Raw genomic sequence first — 25564 nt, 5'->3', positions numbered from 1 at the left:
GTAATAATGTAAATGTATGTGTATGTGTGTGTGTGTGTGTATGCATGATGATACATGCCACGTAGCTGGTTTACTAGCTAGCTAGAACAGGAAATTAGTTCTCGACTAATATTATCAAAGATGTCTGAAGTAACGTCATAAAGCTTGTCTGAAAGGAAGACAAGAATCTTGCTTAAAGCATCATGGGCATGGAGCGTTGGGGGAGACAGTTGTGCATATGATGCTTTTGATATCGGTATAGATATAAATAATACTTTCTAAAGACACTGCATGCATGATATTGATCATGAGGTCAATAAAGGGAATCCAAGACGAAATGCGTTTTAGACATTCCTTTTTTCATAGCTTTTTAATGATGAGAACTAGAAGTAAATGATCAACGTCGAATCTTATTACCCTTTAATATTCGTGCAATTTAAGTACACACATGCAGATCAAAAACCTTTAAATAATTTATTCATATAAGAGATCAACGAGCTCTGTTTAAACTGTGAACGTGATATGACATGATTTACATGATCATCAGTTGCTATATATAATATAATGAGAGAGATATGATCATAAACTAAAGATCCCCTAAAGAGGAAAAACGCGCGCAAACAAGACCTCTATGAAGAAGATGATCTTGAAAAAGTGTTCCGTTCCTCCTACCTACTGCATATATATACCTCAATTAATACTCTACTGCCACTGACCTGAATCATGATTCTGGGTCAGTTGAACTTCCATGCACATATGCATGAATTCCATTCTAGCGCGCAGCTTATACCTTTATATATATGATCAAGTTGAATCGATATTAAGTGAACGCATTTGTTGTATCCAACGTATAAATCAAGTGCGTGCATGCAGCCTCGAGATCATGGTACCAACTTTTCTCACAACAATCTCTTCTAGTAATACTAGCACTGTAACTTCACCTTCCACTCTTTCACTTAGGAGAAGGATGTACGAATTGATTTAATTAGCTTTATAAGCAGTGTATTCTGAGAGCATTCGATTGAGAGACGATGCAACTTAATTCTTTCTGAGTCTGGATGCCTTGCGTACGTATCATCACTGCCCCAAATAATATTGTTTCTGATGAGTATGTATATTTTTTATGAGTACATATGTACGTATATCAGTACTGCATGTGATCTATATATTCTTCCTGTAGTACTGCTAAGGTCTAATAAATATGTGTTTTTCTCCATTAATTGTGTGATCTATACATTTTGCTTCTTTATATATTAAATGAATTAAAAAGGGAAGCTTTCAAATAAAGAAGAGAAAACTAATATCTCCACTTCAAAAACGATCTTGCCCCCATGTACTTTTAAAGTATTGCATTCTGTCCGTATCCAGAATCTAATAGCACTCTTTTATACAGTACTTTGATGCCTATTGGAATCAATCACTATTTCCTAAGCTCCCGGTAAAATTAAAGTCAATTCATAAAAGTTGGCCTTTATTTATTCTTTTGCATGTGTTAAACCTAAAGTTCTAGTGATGGTCCGTGGCAAGTTTTGAATTGTCCAGTGGGTTGTGCTCAAAGAATCCTTAAAGTGCTCATGTAAAAAAGGTTTCTTGGACCACTGCATTAAAGGGCCTTCAAGAGATGTCAGTTTAGGCTACATTTGTATGCTGTGATGATCAATAATAGTATTTTATAGGTTTCGTTGAGATGTATTTAAGTGTTAATAAGTTGAAATGTATACTTAATACAAAGTAGGTTAAAATGGGCTTAACTTTTTTACAAGAAGTTGAAAAAGTTGTGGATCCATTAATAATTAGTTTGAGATCAATTGAGATAAGTTTGTGTTCTAATCATAGCCTTAGTCCCATCACAACATTCGCTGTGTGTGTGTGAGACACAGAGAGAGAGACACAGAGTTTATGGAAGTTCTGCATGCACGTCATTACCGGTGCTGAAAAAGAGATTGAAAATCAATTCCATTATAAAAGAAAGCAGGTACCATTACAATAAATAAAGTCTTAAACACAAGATATGGTAGATAGTTCAAACTTGAAAGCACCCGAACTACATTGTAATACATTTATGGAAGCTTAATTAGCAAATGCTGAGGTATTAAGCGCTGCATGTGAACGAACACATACGTCCATGTTCACCATAAGAACCATAACAATCCAAAGAAATAATGAACGAAAACTAATGGTAGGGATCTATGATGTTGTCTCTCTTGCTTGGTTGCTCTCTGCCTGCAGAGAAAAGCCCACGAATGTTAGCAACATTATAGGAGGCAGAGGTCGAGGGATAAAGCTGGACTAACCCATGAATATGTCTCCAAGTTGCCCCATTTTTAGTATTGGAAACTACAACCTTTTACATTAAAGAAAACATATATATATAAAGACATTAATGCAGGATATACTCACCCAAAATTGGGTAACATGTCTAGTATGTGTCCCTCGGGGCATTGCATCTGAAACATTCCATTCTGCTAGCGAAGTTGTGTTCATTGCATCCCGACCTATCCCCCCACCAACAAAAAAAGATCACAAATATTCTCGTTAATTATAAACTCAGACTGAGATGACTAATCTTCTCATTCATTAATGAAGCTATATGGTTTATGCATGCAATAACTTTTGGCACTCAAACACTAAAGTGTCTTAAAGTTAATTAAAAGCAGTCAAAGAAGAGCAGCCAAACAAAAAGCAGAGATGTACATGAAACGCTCTCTGTTTCGATAGGGAAACTAATTAAATAAATAAAATCACCTGCTGCAAATCCAATCTCCAGATTTCCAACCAGATCTACCGCCAGCACCGCCAGCACCCCCAGCACCACTACCAATACCAAAACCTCTTGAGCGGGGAATGTCGCTGTCGTAGCCCCCAGATGAGTCATCCTTAAATGCACCACACTTGAAGCAGCTCGACCGACTAGCAAAGTTGTGCGCCCCACAGTTGCCGGCGGTGCAGTACCAGTCACCTGGCCTGACATCCGAGCCTGTGCTGAACCCAAAGGAAGACCCACCTCTCCCACCAAATCCCCCGAAGTCACCTCTATCACCGGACTTAGGATCCCCGCAACGTTGGCACGAGTCACGCCTCTGGAAGTTGAGGTGCTGGCATGACCTGCAGTTCCAGTCTCCTGGCCGGCTCATATTTTCTGCATCCAAAAATTCCTGGATTATTTCAGTGGTTTAATTTGAATAATTCACTGGCATATTGACATGGCTTTTTAAATTACTGAGACTTGAATTTTGCTGCTCTCTTGCTAGTCCTGATCACAGCACCAGACCTCACCATATCAATGACACCAAAATATAGGGTAAAGGTTATTAATTCAACTCTCTTAACTTTAATTGCTGCTCATTTGCTTATGAAAAAAACAAAAAACAAAAAAACAAAAAATAAATGAGAATATTGGTGCTCTGCAATAAAATGTGGCATGCCAGTACGTATTATTTACACCTAGATCATCTCCAAGAGCACTGCCACTAGTACTTCTGCTAACTATGCGAAGAAACCAAGACTCAGAAGCAAGAGGCATGAGGCATGGCTCCCCAACTATGATTTCATTTTCTTTGATGAGAAAGGACAGTACTTAAGAATCAGCTATATGCCTTCAAATTGAGAAGAAAGATGAAAAGAAGAAGAAGAAGAAGTAATGGGGAACACAGAGAAGAAGTTAAAGACATTAAAGAACAAACCTCAAGAAAATGTAATGACTTGAAATTATATCAGAAGGTGAAGAAGGGATTGGTGATAGAATGTGTGACACGAGGGGTATTTATATTCGAGTTCAGGTGACAGATAAAGGGAATAAGTGGAGGGCCGTGTACGTACTTTTTCGTGCTCTCAACTGGCAACCTTGATAAATGGAATCAAGAAAATCTAAAGGAGTAAAAAAGAGATAAAGGAAAATTCCAGCTACGATTCCAGAGGATATTTTGAACTTTGAATAAACACTTTGGTCTTTGGCTATACAGCTTCTTTAAGGATTTCTATTTCTAACATGAGTAACCTCATGAATGTAGACACTACCAAGTTGCATTACATTAGTGCATGCTCTTCTTTACATGGTTTTCACCCCCTTGGAACAAGTCATCTTTCTTTCCTTTCTTTTTCTTCTCTCTTTCGAGGAGGAAGGCTCTCGATCTGGAGGAGCTAGTTTTAGGATATATTCACTAAGACTACTTCTTCCTCACTCAACTTACTCAATAAAGGTAGATCTAGAGACCCGAATCAAAATGGAGGTAAAGCTCATTACACATGGTTAATTTGAAAGATAATTTTAGAAAATAAAATATAGTTCAGTATTCGTTAAGCAGTTCAGAAACCTCAGTATTATTTATGAGGACTAGGTCACAACTTAGACTAAAAACAATGTGCGGAGCTCCCTAACATATAGGTATAAACAACAGAGCAACTTTTCTTTTGGGAAAAACCTTTGTTAATTGTTAACCTCCGAAGCAATTAAATTTACTAAAGGAAAGAAGAGGAGAAGAGGAGAAGAGTCAAACCAATAACCTTTAATTACCTACCTTGTGAGTAGTACTGATCAATAGTGCAATTGATTAAATATATATAATTCGATCGCATGCCTAAAATTCATGTTCTCTTAACTATATGGTCCCTGATCTTGAAAATGAAAACCAAAACCAAAATGCCATAAATAGTTTGTAGAAAATGGTTGGTTTCAGGATATCTTTGTGCTAGTTATCCAGCTTGCAACTCTTCAGTGAGAACTAGTACTTACATTTCCTTGGCAAGATTTTTATACCTAGGCCTAGCTTTTAATTACCACCAAAGCCGTTGCTCAATTCATCTGAAATAAGCTGAAGTAAGATGAATGATTTGGCAAAAGTCAATTAATAATTTAGTCTATTCCATACGTAACTAGCTGCTAGTATCTTAGTGTAGACTTATCAAAAAAAAAAAAGTATCTTCGTGTAAAATCAGTAGTACTACTTATTTCAAAAGTTTAAATTTATGGAAAGATGTATATTTTATTATTTAATTTATATTTTAACACTCACACTCTCTTGATTAAAATTCAAGACCCATGCTTTGATATTATGTAAAATCAGTACTTGTACCAAAAGCTTAAGCTAGTAGAAATAAATAAATTTTATTATTTAATTTTACTAACAAACCTCGTTCAAAATACATGCATTAATCCATCATAAACCATGAACCCTAGAAAGGCCAATATTTGACCAAACATTAGTATGGGACCCTTTCACTAAATGGCACTTTCAAGTGCATGAAATCCCCCACAAGCTAGCAAAACTTAACACATTAGACCCACCACAAAAAAAAGAGAGGAAAACCGAAAAAAAAAAAACGATAAAAATAATGTCACATTTGGCTCTAAGTTATTGGACAATGTGGAATCCAAAACAAAGAAATCCCTACCATGTAATGAATATTCTAAACAGAAGACCTATGAAGAGGGCCAGACACAGCTTATCCCAACATACACGATGGGCGGGTTAAGTCTCTTTCAATTGTTCTTTGGGAATCACCAAAATTGACAGTCAATATATACTGGAAAAAATACTTATTGCTTTTCAATTATGAATATTCCCTTATTCGTACTTAAAGTCCTCTGTCAATTCGAATTAAAGAAAACGCTCTTTAATTTATACAGACAACTAGCTAGCTAGGTCCAATTATTGAAGAACAGTTTTGAGTTTTTCTCTTTAGGATTACCATGCACTCACGTTCCTCAATCACAAGTAGTCTGATCATTTCGATGTCAGAAATGTATTCTAATGTCTTACAAGTGAGAATATACGTAGGTGAAATTAATATATTGTTGCATTTCCTTTTCTTTTTTGTCCTTCATGCAGAGATGAGGAAGATCGATCTCGAAAGTTAAAAATAAAATAAATAAAAAAATGCAAAGAAAAAATAAAAAAAGGAAAAGGGAAAAGGGAAGGCCAATTGGGGAGTTTCAATAAAGAGAGTTTGAAGCTTATGATGGAATAGCAAGTCTTCGAGGTTTCATTTGACCATCTTTTCATCTTTTTCTTTTCTTTGCTTCTCCCACTACTACTGCGGCTGCTATTCCATATTTTTTTTTTTTTAAGCTCTTTCTTCCTTTGGACTCCTCTGTCCAAAGGAAGAAATGAGAAGATCTGGCCTCCATTCTCTCGGAGACGGGTAAAGGAGGGGCAGGAGCAACCTGTAAAGATGAGCAAAGAGAAGTGGGCTGATCTGATTCGCTTCGGGAATCGTTTCCATGCATGACCACGACCAACCTTATTGCCTCAAATTTGTCACTCTCAATCTACTCTGTGTGCGTGCATGCGTGTGTTGCATGTGTTTTTCAAGAGCATGATACTATGTGTTTTCCAAAAGAAAAAATAAATAAATAAATAAATGTATACATATAGGTTTCTATATTAAAGTTATTATAAATTAATCAGATTCATCGAATGAAATATTTTACTGAAATAAAATTTTGTGAAACGTATTAAATATTATTTTTTGGCTGTTTTAACCAGTGAAATTTTTTTAAGAAAGTTCTGTAGTTTCCCCTCTTACTCTCTCTGAAGTTTTTCTGTGCACGTATAAGTAACCATAAAAAGGAAAAGACTACGTTTCCTGCAAAGAATAAAATGAGAGGATAAAATTGTAGCACAGTGAAAGTATCCGAATGGTAAAAATATTTCATCTCATCATATTTATTATTATAATTTTCTTAAATTCTCACACAATATAATAAACAATTCCATTTTTTCAAATCTCAAAATAATAATAATATTAGAAAAATAATATTTTATTCATTCATTTAAAATAATCTCATCTCACTATCTAAAACACACCTAAATCTCAAATCCATTCGAAGCAGAAGAATACACGCATTATTTCTAACTTTCACAATATAAATACATCCAAAATGAATATAATATGCATAGGCGCGAACTCAAATATGCCATATGACTGATATTGGGGTCAGGTCCTTTTAAATCACTAGTATTAAATGTATGGATAAACAGTACAGATGCCCTCCTCCACCACCCCCACACCCCCCCCCCCCGGCGGTGCGGGCGGTGGGGCGGGGCGCACACTGCAAAAAAGAATGAAATATGTGGAGATATAAAATGCCACATTCCATAAAACAACTTTTTTTTTTTTTGCTTCGAGGTTTCTACATTTAAATACATAACACAACATGCATTGAGAAGACGCTGTGTTTTCAGATTTCAGTGAGACCCTTTTCTGCTCCGGCTACCAGGACCAGCAACACTTGGCCTCATGCTAATCGGTTCAGCTGAACTGTACAAGTCCCTGTTACCAAACGCAGCATTTCCTCGAAGATCATGATATGGAATTTGTCGAGGAGATCCTGAACTTGATTCACCCGCTCTAAGACCCTCAGCCTCTAAACTTTTGGATTCACTGATCAACTTTGCTAACTGTTTAAGCAAAGCCAGGTAAATTAGTAAACATGCTTGAAATAGGAACTGTAGTACCAGGGCGATATGCAAACTGAAGAATGAACTATTAAATTTAGGCCCTGAAGCACGAAAACAATGTGACCCACCATATTATGGGTCATCTATGCATCAAGCAAGCACCTACAGCATAAGTCGGAAGCAAGCAAACTAGTTTTCATAAAATGGATAGTGAAGGATCACCAATTGAAATATGAGTTGCAAGGAGATATAGATTGAAATTTGAAACTGCAAAATGACTCAAGCTCAAAACGGTATGTCACATCAATCCAAATTCCTTTAAAATTATATATATATATATAGTCTAATGAGATCAATAGAGCGTCCTTATTGAATACAAAATGCATATATTTAGTTTTGTTCAATACCTGAATCTCATTCTCTTTCAAGCGGTCCATGAGAACATTTATGGCAGGACTTAAACTGCAATAGACTCCAAAGAAAAAAAAAATTCAGCATAAACCATAATCCAAGCACTAACAATTGCAAAAGGGGTAGGCATTTGATTCTGACCAATATTCCATTAATTTGCACATGGAAGCCTGATAAGTTGAGGTGTGATGTATGAAAGTAAGAGGATGCACTTTCCCATCCCTATGTAAAAGTCAAGTAAATCAGAAAGAATAGGAAAGGATTAGCAGAACCAGTATAAAACATAAAGAAAGTACAGCCAAATGATTATAAGTTTTGCAGCTTATCATTTGAACACCTAGCATTTTGCGATACAGCTTGGTTATATGCTGCCTGCTCCTCTTCATATAGCACATGCTGCAAGTCTGTAAATGACATTAGAGGAGACTCAAGCTCAATAAGGGATGACGTTGACAAAATATGAAGAGGAATTTCTTTCCTGACATGCTCTGCACCTCTGCCAATAAACAAAAGCAATTCAAGATTTAAGGTGCCTTAAAAAAACCCCAGCACACTAGATTAAATAAAAGCAAAAACCCTCTCTTTTCTAAGGTAAAATAGAAGAAGAGAAATACAAAGACAGTATACACGAGAATCACAGCGTAAAATAAAACACGCATACAGTGGGGGTTTATAAGGATACCAGAACACACCAATCCATAGAACACACTCTAACTCCAAACCACCCCCTATACATCCAAAAAAGGTAACAAAAGAATTTATAAATAGTAAAGATTGTAATGAGGTCACATGAACATGAAATACCATGCCCCTCAGCAAAGACACTGTATACTTGAAAAGCCAAAAAAATAAAATAAAAAAAACAACAGAACTTTTATAAGCCCTAAATGATCCAAGCTCAACTTGCCATTTCAATTAAAAGGACAGAGGGATATCAAAACCAGTACATAGGAGAAAATAAAAATTATTCTTTTATCACTATAGGAGAAAATAAAAAAGATACCAAGTGATCAAGTACATACTCATGTATACCTCACATCCAAATTTGAACGGTGCATAGCCTCTTGCATGCTCTCAGACATATCCATGGGGTCTATATCAACAACATTTTCTGAACTATCAGCATGGTAGCTTCCTCCCATCCTTTTCCTCCCTATATAATCAGCATCCGCATTCGCAAAGAGAACTCCCAAGTCCGTGGATCTTCCACCACCCTAGCCAATCAAACACAAGTACACATTTCATATGGTGATAATTGTAGAAATTGTATCATTCACCATCCTAGCCAATCATACACTGCATATAGTGACAATTGTAAAAACCAAATCATCCTTACATAAAACCACATATAATTGACATATTACGAGTATACTCACTCAAATTTCCCCATCAGACAAAAGGTAATCTAGCTATCTGAAATCAGTTAAGCATACAAATAGACATCCATTTTTTTTTTTTTTTTGATAAGTACAAATAGACATCGATATATTAGCACAAAATTATATATGGACCCTAAACAGTATTGAATAAAAGTAGTCATGTGAGAGACCATTAGGAATCACTGGATAAGCAGGCCACCAGGTGTTTGAACAAGGGCATAAAACCCAGTTTTAAACCATCGTTTGGTTACACAAATGAGATGAAATGAGAAATCTGTAAATAGTAGTGAGATAATTTGTGAATAGTAGTGAAATGGTTTGAGTTAAGATGTTTTATGGGGTTTTGAGAAAAGAGAAAGAAAAAGTTGAATAAAAATATTAAATAAGTTACAATATTGTTAGAATATAATTTTTTTAATATTATTTTTGTTTTGGATTTGAATTTTTTTTTTTAATTATTATTATTATTATTTTTTTTTGTTTGGAAGTTTGGAAAAGTTGTAATGATTAGATGAAAAAGTTGAAAATTTGAAAATATGAAATTGAAAAGTGCGTTGAGATGAGATGAAATGGAATGAGACTATTGATGAAACCAAATGGGGCCTTAAAGTTGATGGCAAACTTCCCAGAGATTCATGAACCTACAAATTATCTACACGATACACAAGTGAAAATTAGTTGCAAGCAGAGATTAAAACTGAAAAAGAACCCCTTTTCTCCAAATACTCACCCAACGCGGCACAATGTAAGCAGGAAGCAATATCTATTATTTTCCCATATTTTCTGCTATATTTCAAGCATCACTTACCAGATCAAGAAATATGTAAAATTTCAACTTTAAAAGAATGTATACCTTAATACCTCCGGCAGTTGTTGAATCACCAGTGTCTTGTTCAGGACTCTCTACCCTTGCAGAGCTGGATTTTGCTGATGCATTTTCTGAGGAACTTAAAGATGATTCAACATCTATAATTGAACTTCTATTTACAGGGGATAGAGATAAAGGTCTTGACACATGATTCTGCTTCCCGTCTGAGGATTGGAAAGCAATTACTTGGATTCTTCCAACCTAAAACCACCCGAAATAAAAATGAAAAATGAACAATTTTATAAGGCGACTTCCTGAATACCATGCACTTCATACATACCTTGTTTACATCTTCACTAAAACAGGAAATTATCAGCCCAATAAACCCAGAATCTAGAAGTTGATACATAGCCTGAGTTCGCACATCTGCAAAGAATACAAAGAGAACTAATAGTTAATTTCCAGTTGCCAACCATAACAACGCCATGTCTAATGAACAGGCTTTCTGGCAGCTACATGCCTTGCTTATTACTAATAAGCATATTTTGTTTTAGTAGCGTGCATTACTTTAATCAACTGCTTACTTTAATTGACTGCACTTGTAGAAACACCTTACTTTAAAAAAAGAAACGTTCTTGGCGTCTTTCCTTCGAAAAGCATTTGGCCACTAGGATCCCGTAGAAATCTGTATTTTTTGCTTAGGCAGCAACTCTAGGAAAGATTGTCACAATAGATAATCTAAGAAAAAGAAACATCATTGTGACTGATTGGTGTTATACGTGTAAGAGGAGTTGAAAGTATCGATCATCTCATACTCCATTGTAGGATTGTGAATGTTTTGCGGAATGCCTTCTTCGGTCAAGGGAGTTTGTCTAGGGTAATGCCCAGAAGAATTGTGGACTATTTTTGTGCTGGGAAAGGGTTACGGGGAAGTTACTAGATCATAGCAGTGCGAGGAGATGATCGCTACTTGACTCATATGGTGTATTTGGAGGAAAAAATATTACAGAAATTTTGAGGACCGAGAATGGAAGTTAAGAGGAACTCAAAACTCTCTTTAAATATTCTTTCTTTGGACAGCTGCTGGAAACTTTAATGGGCTTAACATTCATGATTTTTATGTATTTTTTTCTTCTTCTTCCAGATAGGTGTTTCTCTTGTGTACATCCTGTGTACCTGCATTGCGCCTTTTGTGCTTTAAATGAAATTTATTACTCAAAAAAAAATCTACAATAGTTTTCTTCTAATCATCCTTTATCAACTATTGTCCTTTTCTCACATCTCACTCAGAGGTTGACACCTTGATCATAATTGCAGATGGAACCAAAAGATCATCTTTATTTCCACATATATAAAAGGACACATAAGCCTATCGAAATTATCCATATCAATTACAAAACAAAATTCAAATGTCTAAAAAACTCACATTGAATATGACAAGATTGAATCGTATAAGGGAAAATAAATCAAGCCAAAAAAGTCAATAGTCAAAACGTACCAACATGGGAAGGAAGAACTGTAATATGAGGATGAGAATGATACCACCCAATTACTCTTGTTGTTCTTCCGGTCGACATGGTCATTCTGTTTTCTAAAGTTAATTGCACAATATCATGTGAGTTGAGAAGGTTATTCACTTGGCATATACTGAGCCTATCTACTAAAAAAATCTTCCATTCCTTAATAATCACAATTTGTTTGATTAACCAGGAAAATTTAACTTAGCCGAAAACTAACTGGAAAACAGAAGCTGGGTTCCTCTTTCTTTTAAGCAAACAGAAGAAGAGCCCAGCTGGTGAAATGCAATGCCGTTTTCCATTTGGATGAAACATTTCTAAAGATTACATATCATTAACATGCAGTTATAATTTTGTGATCATAGGAAAAGTAATAGCTAGTTTCATTGATCAACAACATCCATATATTGAAAGCGGCAAAGAGTATATAGATATTCGTGCTAATTTAAATAAGACTGACTAAGCACATAAAGAAGAATCAAGGATATCTCAGCCTGAGCTGATGCAGCAGCCAACTGTTCAGGATTAGTCTCCACACGGTCCTTTCTGCGATCAGAGCGTGTTTGCGGTGATGCTCCCCAAATAAGTGCAGTTACACTCCCATTCTTAGAGTACTGAAATCCCAACATCAGAATTAACACCATCACCAGTATTTAAAAATAAAAATAAAGTTATTTATAATAATTTTAAAAAATAAATAAAGAAAAATATCATAGCTTAACAAATCCATACTGCGTGAAATGAATCTCTATTCACAACAGTCACATTTCCTTCCAAATCAAAATTTCAAACAATCACATCCATCAACAAATCATTAGTTATTCTCCAACAGATCCAATTCTCTTGTATTTCCACATAGATGCTGTGTGACGCAAAATTAAAGAATAAACATTTGGTTGCTGGTACTGCAGATTGTAAGTCTGTATCTGGCATATTTCTTTTTTTCTTTTTAATCTCTGTATCCAGCATATTTCAAGACCGAGAAGATAATTATTTGGAAATCCATCCAAGTCAACAGGCTGAAGCATTAAGGAATTTCCTCGATTTTCTCCAAACTTAGGGCACACAACCCAACAACAAATCTAACATGCGAGGTAGGTAATTACTTGAGCTTGATATCTAGAATCTTGAGATCGAACTAGCAGGGTAAGCAAGGCCTGGAAAGATGGTATGGCACCGCTAATGCCCCACCATGGAATGGATTGCAAAGCATGCACAAAACTTAGGATGCTATCCCATTGTTTCGAGGGAAACATGTATGTATCAAAACAAAGTCTTTATCAATGAGACATGGGAATTTGGCATCTAATACAGAGTTGGCAACGAATATTGTATAGGATTTATAATTTGACAAGCCCCAAAATGAATCAGTATCCTATCTAATGCTCAATCAGACATACCAAGTGCTTCAAAAGTGGAGCAAGCACATTATGCATATTGTATAAGTATAGAATAGCAAGCCGATGCTCCGATGGCAATCAAAATTTGGTAGGAAGATGCATTCACCCTTCTGTTATATAAGACGCTGGTCATCCTACAAAGAATAAACATCTGGGTATGGATTTTGGAGGCGCCAAGATCCCCTTTTAGTTAAAAAATAGCCAACCAAACTACATGCAAAAAAAAGTCCAACCAACCCAAATCTTGATACACTAATATCCATTCACATTGCAAGTCAAGAACACCGATTAGTTAAGTGTAAACATAATAAAAAATTAAAAATTAAAAAAAAAATTAAAAAAAACTCAATGAATGGCCAAAGATTCATTTTCAGTTCCGTAAATAAATTTATACTTACAGCCAAAGTTCCAAAACCACATTTTCATGTAGAGTTGCAGAATCAGCATGTAATCAACATCTAAAGCCCGCACAAGCATATATTCAAATAGAAACTGAAATAGAGCTTGAAGCCCTAAATACTCCAAATTTAATCTTCTTGATGAAATTTTTTTAAAAAAAATGCCGTTTTCCAACCAAAAATATAACAACACAACATCACTCACTTTACAGATTCAGAAAATATCCATGTACAAGCAGTTCAAGTAGAACCAAAACAAGCAACAAATTACAAGAACCCGACTCTTTATTTCAAAGAAGAGCAATTTCCCACAGTCCAACGGAACACTAGCCCACAGAGAAAAAAAAAATGACCAATATGTCAGAAACCCATTCAGAAAACATCCATAATTCGACATATCCAAACTATTCCAGCTCTAGTAAAAACACCAAACCCACCAAGCAATCTCGATTCGCAACGAAGATAAAACGAGACGTAATATTAAAAATAAAAAGGAGTAAAAATTGGAAAATGGATAACAAAGAGTGAACCTCAATATCACCGAGAAGAAGACCCATGATCTCTTCGGTCTCTGTGGACAATGCATGCGTCAGACACGTTAACCACACATCTTCCGACATTTTCACACACGTTAAAGACATTTCCTCTTTCTTTGTGTACCCCACTATTTCCTAGGTCTAGATAATTTTGGAGGAAGGAAGAGATGGGAGGGATTCGTAGGATCTTCGAGACCTGAGGCACGCCGCGTACGAGTCGAGGGTCTTCGGAGTTCGGATGCAAATGGATTGCTTGACGGTGAAGATTGTTACGGTACGGTTGGTTACAACTTGTTATGGTACTCGTTTCGATCCACTCCTTTGGTTCTCGTTCGATTATACAGATAAAAATTAAAAAATAAATAAAATATTATTAAAATGTAATTTCTTGATACTATTTTTTTTTTAAATTTAATAAATTAAATTATTTATTATCTTCTATATATAAAAAGTGTGTATGTAACGGAAAATCTTGTTTTAACGGTTTTTCTTGTTTTTCCGTTAAAGTTAACACCGTTTATTTTAACGGTTTGAAATATAAAATGAAGACATAAATATTGAGAGAGATAGCATTCAATGTTGTTATATGATTTATTAATTACAATAATAATAATACTTAATAGTTTATATAATAATAAGTAATTAAATATTAGTTATTATATTTTTCTCATTTTCCTTAACATATACACGTGTATTAGGTACATAAGACGTAAATCTCTAAATATAATATACGTGTATTATACGTTTCATTAACTCAGATTATTGAATATTTCAAATTTAAAAATCTCATATAATATATAATACAAGTGTGTTTAATCAAAGTGTTTTTTCTTTTCCCATGGTAGTAGGACGTAACTTCCGCTAAGTCATATTCCACACGTAGGCTTGCTATGATGGGTACATGACAAAGGCCGTGATCCTTGAGCTAATCAAGAAAGAGTAAATTTGGCCAACAACTTCAAAATATATTTTAGGATTTATATATATGCTATATATAGAAAATATTATACCACAAATTTTATAAAAAGATTATGTTTTAACTTTATGTTGTCCCTGATCGACTTAACCAACAGCAAAATAAGAATTCAATGTTGTCTCTATTGATCGTCTACAGGATGACATAAATTGATGAATAATAATACAAACATCAAACGATACATATTTTGAACTACCGTTTATGTTAGACTTTTATTAAATTTTTCGTATACATCTTTGCTAAAATTATAGATGTTATAAACATGTATTGGATTATATGATATTTTGAACTAATTTTTTTATTTTCTCTAATATGCCTTAAATTATTAAGTGACATCAATAATTTTTATAAAATATATATTATTTTTTACAAATAATCATTTCATAAAATTAGACAAACGTGCTTTGCACGTTGCTCCCACCTAGTATTATATTATATGTGTAAATTTGATAAAATTATAATAATTATATAAAATAAAATAGTCTGATTTTCAGGCCTTAGGAGTAGTATGTCGAACTCGCAATCGCACGCAAATTTGTTACATAAAATATGTTCCAATCCATTCATATATATTATAAGATATAAATGAAATTTACAATTTAATAATGTATAAATTTGTGTATTCTTTTTTAAAAAGATTGGATAAATGAAATGTAGGTAAATTTAATATCCATTTAAAAAAAATTAACGAAGGATTACACTTATATTTAAAGATAATTAGGAGTGTGCATCTAGATACAGATTCAAATATTCAAGAATATCTAGATTAGTACCCAGATTTTAAAAACCAGTCAAATATCCACATTGTTTAACCCAAATACAACCTAAGTTGGTATTTGGATCTATTGGTTTTAGAACCGAATACCTGAATTTTAACCTATATCTGATTTTTAATTCCATTTAAAAAAAAAACACTCTTAACTTTTTTTAATTCTAGTTTTTGTACGTTTTGCATACAAAAACGATGTCATCTTAAACTAAAAATATTGTTTAAAAAAATTCAGCTACGAATAATGTGTTAAATAACAGGATCTAGACCACCTAAATTTTCGAATTTTGAACAAAAATTTTAGTCTAGATTCACATTCACAAAAAAATATATAAAATTTATATATTTTATGACTGTATTTAATATTATTTATTATAATATTGGTTAAGTACTCCAACTATAATTCATTTATAAAAACTTCGTACCTGAATCTACAACCTTGGCAGAATTGTTAACCACTTGACCTCCCATTTTCTGTTGACAAATAGTTATAGATATGAATAAAATATTTTTAAAATTCTCCATTAATATGACATGTTGCAATTAGAACTGTAAATGAACCAGTCTGTTCGATAGCCTGCTCAGTATTCGTTCGGTTAAACTCAAATCGAACTTGACTCATGAAAAAAAAAGTTCGCTCGTGAAAGCAGATACCTACTCGATTTGTAAATGACATGTAACAGCCCGCTAGAAATTCAATTATGAAATTTCTATTAATTTTAGGAATCTCGTGAAAACCCCATAAGTTTTCACGAATCCATTAATCGTATAGGTTTTTGTTTAACTACATAGTTAGTGTTATTATTTACTATGGTATCAGAAGTGTGTTTCTGATTATTGGAGATAGTTAGAAGTGTCAAAATGTATTATGATTTGTGCCATTAGACTCGGAGGGTTATTTAAAGTCTTATGGCGCAATAACATTTTTTCATATTTTCAGACAAAACGTCTGTTCAAAACTGTAGATATTATTGGATAAAAAGAATATCTTGAGGTAATTTTCATGAATATTATTGGGTAAAAATATTTTGAGTTGATTTTTTATAGATATTATTAGATAAAAATATCTTAAGTTGTTTTTTTGTAGATATTATTGGATAGAATATTATGAGATAATCTTTTATAGATATTTTGGGTAGGAGAAAATCACACTCAACTCTCAACTCCAGCCTTATCACCTCCCTTATCTCGTCCATAAATATGTCCAGCCAGCACTCATGAACTTATCTTCAATTACACCTTCCAATAAAAGATTATCAAACACTCTCTCTCGGACAGCTTTTAGAAGTTCTTTTGCACGCCCATTTCGAAGCTGTTGTAAGTGTTTTATCATAAAGTCTTCTTCATATAAGTTGTTCCTTTTTTAGTCTAGTTTACATGGATATCTTATTTGCCCCATTTGAAGATCATTTGGTCAGTCAAATATTGTGTAAACTATAGAAAGGTCATTCTAGGAGATAAACTGGAAAATATGTTATAGTTTGGAGTTTTTGACCAAGCTAATGGATAGATATTGGTCCGAAATTTTTATGGAGTATTTTTAACATGTATATGTGACTATTGGTTGAGGATTTTTGCATGATTAAAAGTTTTGATGAAAGATTTTCTTAGATTTAGAAACTTAGAAACTGGAAGAAGAAAAACAGTTTCTGTTTTAAGAAAGTTTAACTCTTTGGTGGTCTAAACCTATTCTAATGACTTTAATAATTTTATTGGAGGATCCTAAGTATCTTATATACATGTTATATTATTATTTTGAATATATTTGATGTTAGTTTCAAAGATATGAAATTTTATGCAAAGAGATATTCAAATAAGCCAAAGTGTGGATATTCTTGGCTAAATTTATATTTTGGTTAATTTCTAACCATGTGATCCTGAATTAGAAGTTTATATATGTTTTAGGACATCTTTTTAAACCATGTTATGGTTTGGTTTGAAGATCATATATTTACAAGTCATAGATCAAGAGATTTATCAAAACTAGTTGAGGAAAAAGTTTCTGTTTTTGGACTAAGTGTAAAACCAAAAACTCCAAATGTTATTTTGTGATTTTGGTGACTTTGGTTTGATGATTTAAAGCATGGTTGATGTTAGGATAATATTATGAATATGTTAGAAGTAAGATTTGATTTTTGAAACTCTTGGAGATGTTTTGATTTAAGGTCAAAACTTGTGATTCAAGTGCTTGGATCTTTTTACAAAAAAAGTTTGGTGTTGATTATTAGCTTTTTCTAAATGGATGTTTTAAGTATGGTTTTGAACTTAGGATTGGAAGATGTCTGTTGTAAAATTTTGGTTTAAGCATGAGTTTTGAAGTTGAAAAGAATTGCAACAAAAAAATCAAGGAAAATGGCCTATGGATGTTTCGGTCATAGTGTGTTTTCCATAGTTGTGTTTTGTTTTAAATTTTTCTGAGTTGATATTTAAGTTTGGGACAAAATTTACATGAGGAATGTAAATTTTGGAAACTTTTGGAATTAGTATGCAAAATCCTTAAGTTATAGGTAAAACGGTCATTTTCCCACATGTAGAGAGTAAAATAAAAATTTTACTCTTTAAGTTAGTATTTTCCATATTTCAAATTATTAGTGATTTAGTTCTAACTTTTAGAATCACTAATTACAGTTCCTCGTGATCGCACTTGAAGTTTTATAAGAAACGCGAAGATCGAGGTAAGTTAGCTTTTAACTTACTAGCAGTCTACTGTGTATGTGTGCTAAGTAAAGGAACTATAGTGTATGTAAGTATGTTATCATATATGTCATGTCATGCCAAGTTATCACGTAATTATCTATTATACAGAATTTATTCTGTCATCAATTTTTATCTGTTACATAATATATTCTGTCATGTATTACTGTACATTACAAGTATGTCATGTTAAATATGTTGTCTATTATATGTTATGCCATGTTACGAAATGTTTCTATCTCAAGTTGGTCATGTATTTCAAGTTATGTTCAAATCACGTTATGTTACGTCAGGGTTCCAGTCCTTTCGTTTTCCAGTCACGTTTCATCTTGAGTACATTCAGTTTGTGTAGAATACATGGGGCCACAACAACTGTGGAGTATGTATTTAACAGCATTGTGATGTGTAGAATACATGGGGCCACAACAACTGTGGAGTATGTATTTTTCATGTTAATTCAAGTTTCAGAGTAAGTTCATACTAAATCAAGTTTCAGATCAAGTTCATGTCAAGTCAAGTTCAGTTCATGTTTCAATTTAAGTTATGTCAATTATGCTATGTTGTACGCTAAGTTATGCTTTAATTATTTATGAATTTGATTATGCATTTATGCTTTTACTGTCATCCATGCATTATTAGCATGTGTGGAGTTTTTTTGTTAACTTGCTGAGATTTGAAATCAAATCTCACTGTGGTAGTCCCAACTACCATTCCCCCCGAATGGTAGATCTTGTTACAGGACCTGAAGGAGGATCAGGAACTGACCAACTAGACACAGTCGATTGAACGACGGTGCGTCGTTAATGTTAATATAGTAGTTAAATTACTACTTGTACGATGGAGTTGCATCTCCAGTACTTTTGGATCATAACTATTTTGGATTAATGTTGTGATTTTAGTTGTTCAATAGGTTTTTATGTATGCAGTATGTTTTAAGCATTTGAGATATTTTCAATTTGATGCATAGTATTGCTAAAGAAAAAAAAATTATCCGCTGCGAATATTGCATATTGTTAGATGCAGGTTGGGAACATTGCATCTTATATGTCATGAACGGGGGTAGGTAACCTTGTGTTGCATGTCTCGACGTTTCAAATTTCCGTTCGATCCCAAACGAAATTTGGGGGCGTCACATGACACGTACCCGACAGAACTCGATCCGACTCTGTTAAAGCTCGTTTAGACTCGCTCGTTTAGACTCGAGTCGACTCGTTAGTTCGACTCGATTAAAACTCATTCATATATTGATAAATATATATATACCTATACATGTATGTATGTATTAGCTAATAATATAAGCATATCACTTTTATAATTAAATATATAATATGTATTTTAATTACTTATGTTTATATGGTGAATATATTTCATAGGTATATTTTATAATTTGTATAATAATTAGTCGATAAAATTTAATAATTTCATATACTAGCATGTGGAAACCATATATGAAATAGATATATGTTATCATATTAAGTATATATATTTATAATATATGTAGATATATAATATATTGTTATTTTAAATAAATACTAACTAGTTAAATATTAATTATTTATAAATTTTATAAAATTTTTAAAAGTTTATAATTTAATAGAGGTTCTACTTGTTAGTTGTATAAATTAAATATTATTTCTTTTATTTATTTATTTATTTGATTAATTATTAAATCTTATTAAAAAAAACAATTTAAGCTCGAGCTCGAGCTGAGCTCGACTCGAACTCGAACTCATTTGTGAGACGAGTTCAAACTCGACCTCGAGTTGAGATTTTAACTTATTGAGTTGATCTCGAACAAAAATTTAAAAAAAATCTTGAACTAGAGTATTTTGAGTCGAGTCGAGCTCGGCAAGCTAAAAACTGGCTCAACTCGACTCGATTACAACCCTAGCTGCAATCTCACTTTAATCCTTTTCAACCTGATATTGTTGTCCCGATCGAGCAACTAGCAACAAACATGCACCAACCATTTCACGAACTATGTGTTATCCAAAATCAGATGTTTGAAATATTTATATAAATAGTGATAAATATTATATAATTTATTTATATTATATGTTTGGATAAATGAATTTGAAAGAGACGATTTAAATTTGGTATTGAATCAAATATAAACCGTATATTAATAACTTAAAATATTCGGTTTCAAATTCTTTATAATGAAAAGAGAAATGATATTTGTAGTCATAGTTGTGCAAGCGCCGCACAGTCTATTTGAAAAAAGTGAATTAATACAGAATCGACATGAAAATTAATACGGGACCTACATAAAAAAAAACTAACATTTTTAATAATATACCTCACTCTTTTTCAAAGTGATTGTGCGGCATTTGCACAATCCACGACTGTATGTAGCATTACTTGAATGAAAAAGAAAAATTGTATTTATCATTCTCACATCACATATCAAATAATTTTTTTCCCTTATTAAATATGTGGTATATGGATAATAAGTAGAATAATTTAACTAGTTTAAGAAGGATAAATTAAACTTAAATAAAAAAATAAAAATAAGTGTACGTGGTATATATGTGATGTATATAAATGATGAATAGAAAAACTCAATGAAAAAGAATTTCAAATCATTGTTACAAAATAGTTTACAATAAATCCCAAACCCTTTTATTTCTAAAATTCATGAAAAATAAATCAAAGATATTTGGAATCGAGATTTATAATTTCTATACATATACTAATATTTATTGTTTTTAATTATATTTATTGCGTCACACATTTTAAACAGTTAAATATAAAGAGTTATTTCTCAATCGATATATGTTGGATTGACGTTAATATTTTTTTTTTGTAAGTTGGATTGACGTTTTTTGAATCTACTTGTCAAGTTTTTTGGTTGATGGGGATTACTTAACATTTCTTAACATATTTTATTATTATTTTTTATCTATTATTTATTATTATTTAATATTTATTATTATTATTTATTTATTTTTTAATTATTATTCAAAACATATCTCAACAGCATTAACGACGAGCGTAAAACGAAAGTATTGATGAACTTGGTCGTTAACAGCAGGCATATATTACTGTAACAAGAGACACGTGGCAGGCTACAGCACGGTTGCATGCAGCAGGAAGTGGCCATAATACGTGTCAGAAGACAGGGCTACGTGTCTAGCAAGTGGGGCACACGATATGCTATAAATAGGAATTCCAGACACCCCCGATATCTTTGCAAGCAAGTTCTACCGGTACGCAAAGTTTTCCTAGTTCAGAGAGAGTTGTCTGAAGAAGTAGTACTTACTTAAATCACCTTTGACGGAAAATATGGCATCCCATGATCAGAGTTATCGAGCTGGTGAAACCAAGGGCCAAGATGAGGTATACACACTTTTGATTATTTTTGCATTCTTATGTAAGGTCGTGAAGAATATATGATCATCGGCATTTCGGTTTTTTTAATATTTTTTCATGATATTGCATGGCGCATGTTTTTTTCTTTTTTTAAGATGGCGGCCCTACAAGGAATTTACTCAGCTCAGGCAATGCCTTTTGTTGATTTTTTGAATCGTGAATGCTCAGGAGAAAGCCAACCAGACGATGGGTGCTATGAGGGAGAAGGCCGAAGCGGTAAAGGAGAAGACCCATGATACGGCTGAAGCTGCCAAAGACAAGACCTCGAGCGCAGCCGAGTCTGCGAAAGAGTCCAAGGACCAAACCGGAAGCTACCTCTCTGAGAAGACCGGGGCCGCAAAGGAAAAGGCCTCCGAAGCCTCGGAGTCAGCCAAGCAGAAGGCTCAGGAGGCAGCAGAGGCCGCCGGCGAGAAGGCGCAGGCCGGAAAGGAAAAGACCGCTGGAATAATCCAACAGACCGGGGAGCGTGTGAAGAACATGGCCCGAAGTGCGGCCGATGCGGTGAAGAATACCGTTGGCATGGGCAAAGATGGCGATGATGCTGAGGATCATAATAATAGCCCTCATAATAACGAGGGATAATATAAATAATAAGGACGTACAATGTTTTGAATTTGGGAATTGAAGTCTGTTGCCTGTCTGTTTTGTTCTGTAATCTCTCTTAATTTAGTTGTTGGGACATCTTTGGTCGAAGTCCTTTGTTTCTCCATTCGGTGAAAGGGAGATGTAATTTCAACTTAAAAAGAAATAACATGTCACTTTGGGTTCTTTTTAATTTGTTATTCATTCTTGTGTGCATGTACGTACGTAATTTGTACTGGGAGATTGCAGATCACTCCGTGCAAAACGAACACTAAAGATTGAGATAAGATGGGTGTCCGTCTAATGAGATGTAAATCCCAATTAGTGTTTTTAAGAGCAATTATATATACGGCTTAGATGGTTTTTTACAATACACGGCTATCTTCGAAGTGTAACGTTGGAAGTTGAGTCCAAAAGAAATTTGACGAGTGGGCATATATGTCATCCCGGAGTCTACGGGAGGAGTGATTTTTTTACATTGAGAAAAGCAGTAGCTGGAGTGATGTTCTTTGTAGGGCCCTGCTGGTAATTTGATTGTCCAGGCGGAGGGTATTAATATGCAGTTATCTTGTTCTCTTATCTTCTAAATTTGGTCAGATTATGATATATTGTTGCGAACGATAGAAAAGGATCGGCCATAGAATCTTTAATACCTGAGATAAACATGGATTGAGAGTGATCTTTGATCCAATCGGATATCGGTGAAGTAGGAGTGACGATACTTCAAGATTGGATCGAGCTACTATGAACGAACACATTTTTTCATTTTTTGTTTTTGTACAAAACGAGTTTTTCCTTTCATCGGTGACCATTTGCGAGCTCTGAAATCTCAAGCTTAAACCTGACTCTACTCCATTCTATTAATTATAATTTTCGCACAATACTCCCATGCATGGTCGCAGGATCCATCATGCTCATTCGCCCTTTGACTCAGTTTTTTTTAAAAATAATTATAATATCGGACGATGCTTATGGGTATCAGAACACAAAAGCTGTTGATAAATTATATCACCTCAATTTCCAAGACAATATTACAAATCCAGATCCATATTTGACTCAATTTCTCAAATACAACACAAATTTAGCAATCCGCATCAATCGGTCATGCCATCACTTCCCTCAATGTCATCAACACCATCAAATGCTTCATCTGATGCTTCCTCATCTTCTCTATCTTGATCAGTTTCCATAGCATCCTCAGATTCCTCTTCATCACTTTCATCCTTGTCCTCAAAAACTACAGGCACCGTGGTGCCATTCTCATCTACCTCGTCATCAACAACCTGTTTGAAGGGCTTGCATGAATAAAACATGAAACACATAAAATTTAAGACCGCAGATTTTACTGCAGGACTCACCCCTGTGTATAGGATGTCCAAGCAACTGGATAGTTGAATAGCTGATTCAAAAGTTGAGACTCGCGATTCTATGAGCTGCATACGTACAAGGCCATATAAGATTATCAAACTCATATACTACATTGTACTACTAGCATATATAACAAAACCAACAATGTGAGAAGCATGAATATGAATTATACTCCTGTTATATTCTTGGCAAATGTTTTTCAAGGAATATTTTATCAATATCCCAAACGTTTATCAATATGTCAAAGATATAAGGAAATAATGGCTACATTTCCAAAGTCGAGATATGTTGATTTCGTAGTACACATGTTTTTGAAGCAACAGATATGGATAAAGGAGTATTGAAAACCCGTACTAGATGCGGATATGATTAAGATCTTCTCTAACATGAATGGAATCAATGTGTCACAAGCGTTTCGTAGTACATGTACTCAAAATGTTTCCACAATGAATTAAACATTTCTTACCTGGAATAAAGAATTTAGGGCAAGTAAAGAAGATTCCTGGGACGTTATTCCACTTGCATGTTGAAGAAGTACACTTTTTAGCCATGGAAGTGCACATGCCAAAATTGCACCCCTGTGGTGAAAACACACCGTAAAAGTCCACAAACCTCAATACCAGATAAAAGTATAAACACCAGCATGGACAACAATTCCCAAACACCAGCAACAAAGAGGAGGAAATTGGCATAAACATGGGATTCGCTAAGCTCTTTTTTATTGAGAATCAGAACACCACTGCATAAAAACAAAGCCATAAAGACATTATATCTGAAAAAATTTAGCTTCTTTGCAATCACTTTAATTTTTTGTAATCAATGCATTTTATTAAGGGCGCAAAGGGGCACAACCCAAGTATAAGAAAAGAAGAATAAGGGCAAAGATTTTTAAATTCTAGAAAACTAGGAAGGGGTGCTGATAATCAATCATCACAAATAGTACATTGAGCTTCCCGGGTGGCCAATTCTTGACACTTATCTACATCCACCGGCATTATCAGCAATTCAATAAAACTCGAAACCAAAAAAAGAAAAAAATACAATTAACCGGAAATCAATTCAGCGTTTCCCCTTGCCAATCTGGGTTAACAAATATCAATACTTAGCAAACAGATATATACTTCCGATTACTTTGATTGAGAAAATGGTGTTCTTTTTAGCCACTGAGAAAGAAAATATTTACCTTGACTGAATAATCGAAACCAGAGACTGCAAAAGCTTGAGAACATCCGCCGGATTCAGCAAAGAAACTGACTTCGCAATAACCTGCAAACACACTTGAAATTACTCACTCGACCATTAACACAAACCTACAAAGAAAAACCAAAGCCGAACCTTCTCGTCTCGGTTGTACAAGCAATCCAACAAGAGCGCACGGTCGTCGGCACGTAACGCCTGCTTAAGCAGCACTTGAACGGAGTCCGCACTCGGAGGCTGCTCTAGCAGAGAAGATGGCTCTGGCCGTTCGTCTCCGCTCTTGTCATCATCAATCTTGGCACCATCACTCTTGGATTTATCATTCTCTGTCAGATTCAGACTCGCGAGCTTCTCTCCCATGGTGGGTTCGTTCGGGTCCTCCTCGTTAACAAGGACTCCATCCACCGCCTCTCCCCGACCTGCGTAAAAGTAGCTAATTCGAATGAAACGACGGAGTGTTGCGGCCGAATTACAAGGAATTTTATAGAGACACAAAAAAAGACTAATTATTTTGGGGAGATCAGAGAAAAAGTGAGTGAGGGCTCACTTTTCTTCTTCCTCTTCATTGCCGGCATCGGCATCGGATTCTAAGGGGCAAAATAAATATTGTACGGATTTCACTTCCTCCTCCTTCTAATGATGTCCGTTTGTTAGGGTTCTGGATTTGGACTTTCTGAAGGGTTTTGACTTTTAAGATGGTGAATGCATTGTATTGCTGATGGGCCCCAAGTTGTGGGCTTGAACTGACGGCCCATATCACCTCTATGATCTATTGGGC

General features: G+C 34.2%; 4 protein-coding genes across 6 annotated transcripts; 1 reads left to right on the top strand and 3 right to left on the bottom strand.

Annotated features, from left to right (window-relative positions):
* Window positions 1-1901: 1901 nt before the first annotated feature.
* On the bottom strand, window positions 1902-3806 carry LOC122283175 (TATA-binding protein-associated factor 2N). Its single transcript, XM_043095198.1, has 4 exons — window positions 3663-3806; window positions 2725-3118; window positions 2380-2474; window positions 1902-2202 (listed from the first exon to the last, which is right to left on the bottom strand). Exons 2-3 carry the CDS (start codon window positions 3111-3113, stop codon window positions 2399-2401), a joined length of 465 nt encoding a protein of 154 aa, XP_042951132.1. The 5' UTR covers window positions 3114-3118; window positions 3663-3806; the 3' UTR covers window positions 1902-2202; window positions 2380-2398.
* Window positions 3807-6883: 3077 nt separating this feature from the next.
* On the bottom strand, window positions 6884-14129 carry LOC122283149 (lys-63-specific deubiquitinase BRCC36-like). Of its 2 annotated transcripts, none has more exons than XM_043095196.1 (10): window positions 13823-14129; window positions 11983-12108; window positions 11476-11563; window positions 10318-10403; window positions 10023-10238; window positions 8823-9004; window positions 8128-8286; window positions 7932-8012; window positions 7787-7841; window positions 6884-7379 (listed from the first exon to the last, which is right to left on the bottom strand). In XM_043095196.1, exons 1-10 carry the CDS (start codon window positions 13931-13933, stop codon window positions 7167-7169), a joined length of 1317 nt encoding a protein of 438 aa, XP_042951130.1. In that variant the 5' UTR covers window positions 13934-14129; the 3' UTR covers window positions 6884-7166. The 2 variants fall into 2 exon arrangements, with proteins under 2 accessions (XP_042951130.1, XP_042951131.1); XM_043095197.1 differs by lacking the exon at window positions 13823-14129 and adding an exon at window positions 12895-13722.
* A 7330-nt stretch (window positions 14130-21459) lies between these two features.
* Window positions 21460-22414, top strand: LOC122283123 (late embryogenesis abundant protein 2-like). 2 transcript variants are annotated; one of them, XM_043095194.1, is made up of 2 exons: window positions 21460-21606; window positions 21808-22414. In XM_043095194.1, the coding sequence occupies exons 1-2, from the start codon at window positions 21553-21555 to the stop codon at window positions 22219-22221; spliced, it is 468 nt and encodes a 155-aa protein (XP_042951128.1). In that variant the 5' UTR covers window positions 21460-21552; the 3' UTR covers window positions 22222-22414. The 2 variants fall into 2 exon arrangements, with proteins under 2 accessions (XP_042951128.1, XP_042951129.1); XM_043095195.1 differs by having other exon boundaries at window positions 21467-21606; window positions 21735-22414.
* Window positions 22415-23197: 783 nt separating this feature from the next.
* On the bottom strand, window positions 23198-25493 carry LOC122283107 (WD repeat-containing protein 43). The gene is made up of 6 exons (XM_043095193.1): window positions 25334-25493; window positions 24925-25205; window positions 24773-24855; window positions 24056-24167; window positions 23580-23654; window positions 23198-23504 (listed from the first exon to the last, which is right to left on the bottom strand). Exons 1-6 carry the CDS (start codon window positions 25365-25367, stop codon window positions 23316-23318), a joined length of 774 nt encoding a protein of 257 aa, XP_042951127.1. The 5' UTR covers window positions 25368-25493; the 3' UTR covers window positions 23198-23315.
* Between the last annotated feature and the right edge of the window lie 71 nt (window positions 25494-25564).

Source organism: Carya illinoinensis, chromosome 1 (assembly GCF_018687715.1).
Source record: "Carya illinoinensis cultivar Pawnee chromosome 1, C.illinoinensisPawnee_v1, whole genome shotgun sequence".
NCBI classification, from domain to species: domain Eukaryota; kingdom Viridiplantae; phylum Streptophyta; class Magnoliopsida; order Fagales; family Juglandaceae; genus Carya; species Carya illinoinensis.
Note: the sequence above shows the minus strand (reverse complement) of the source record. Positions and strands in the feature narration are given on the sequence as shown.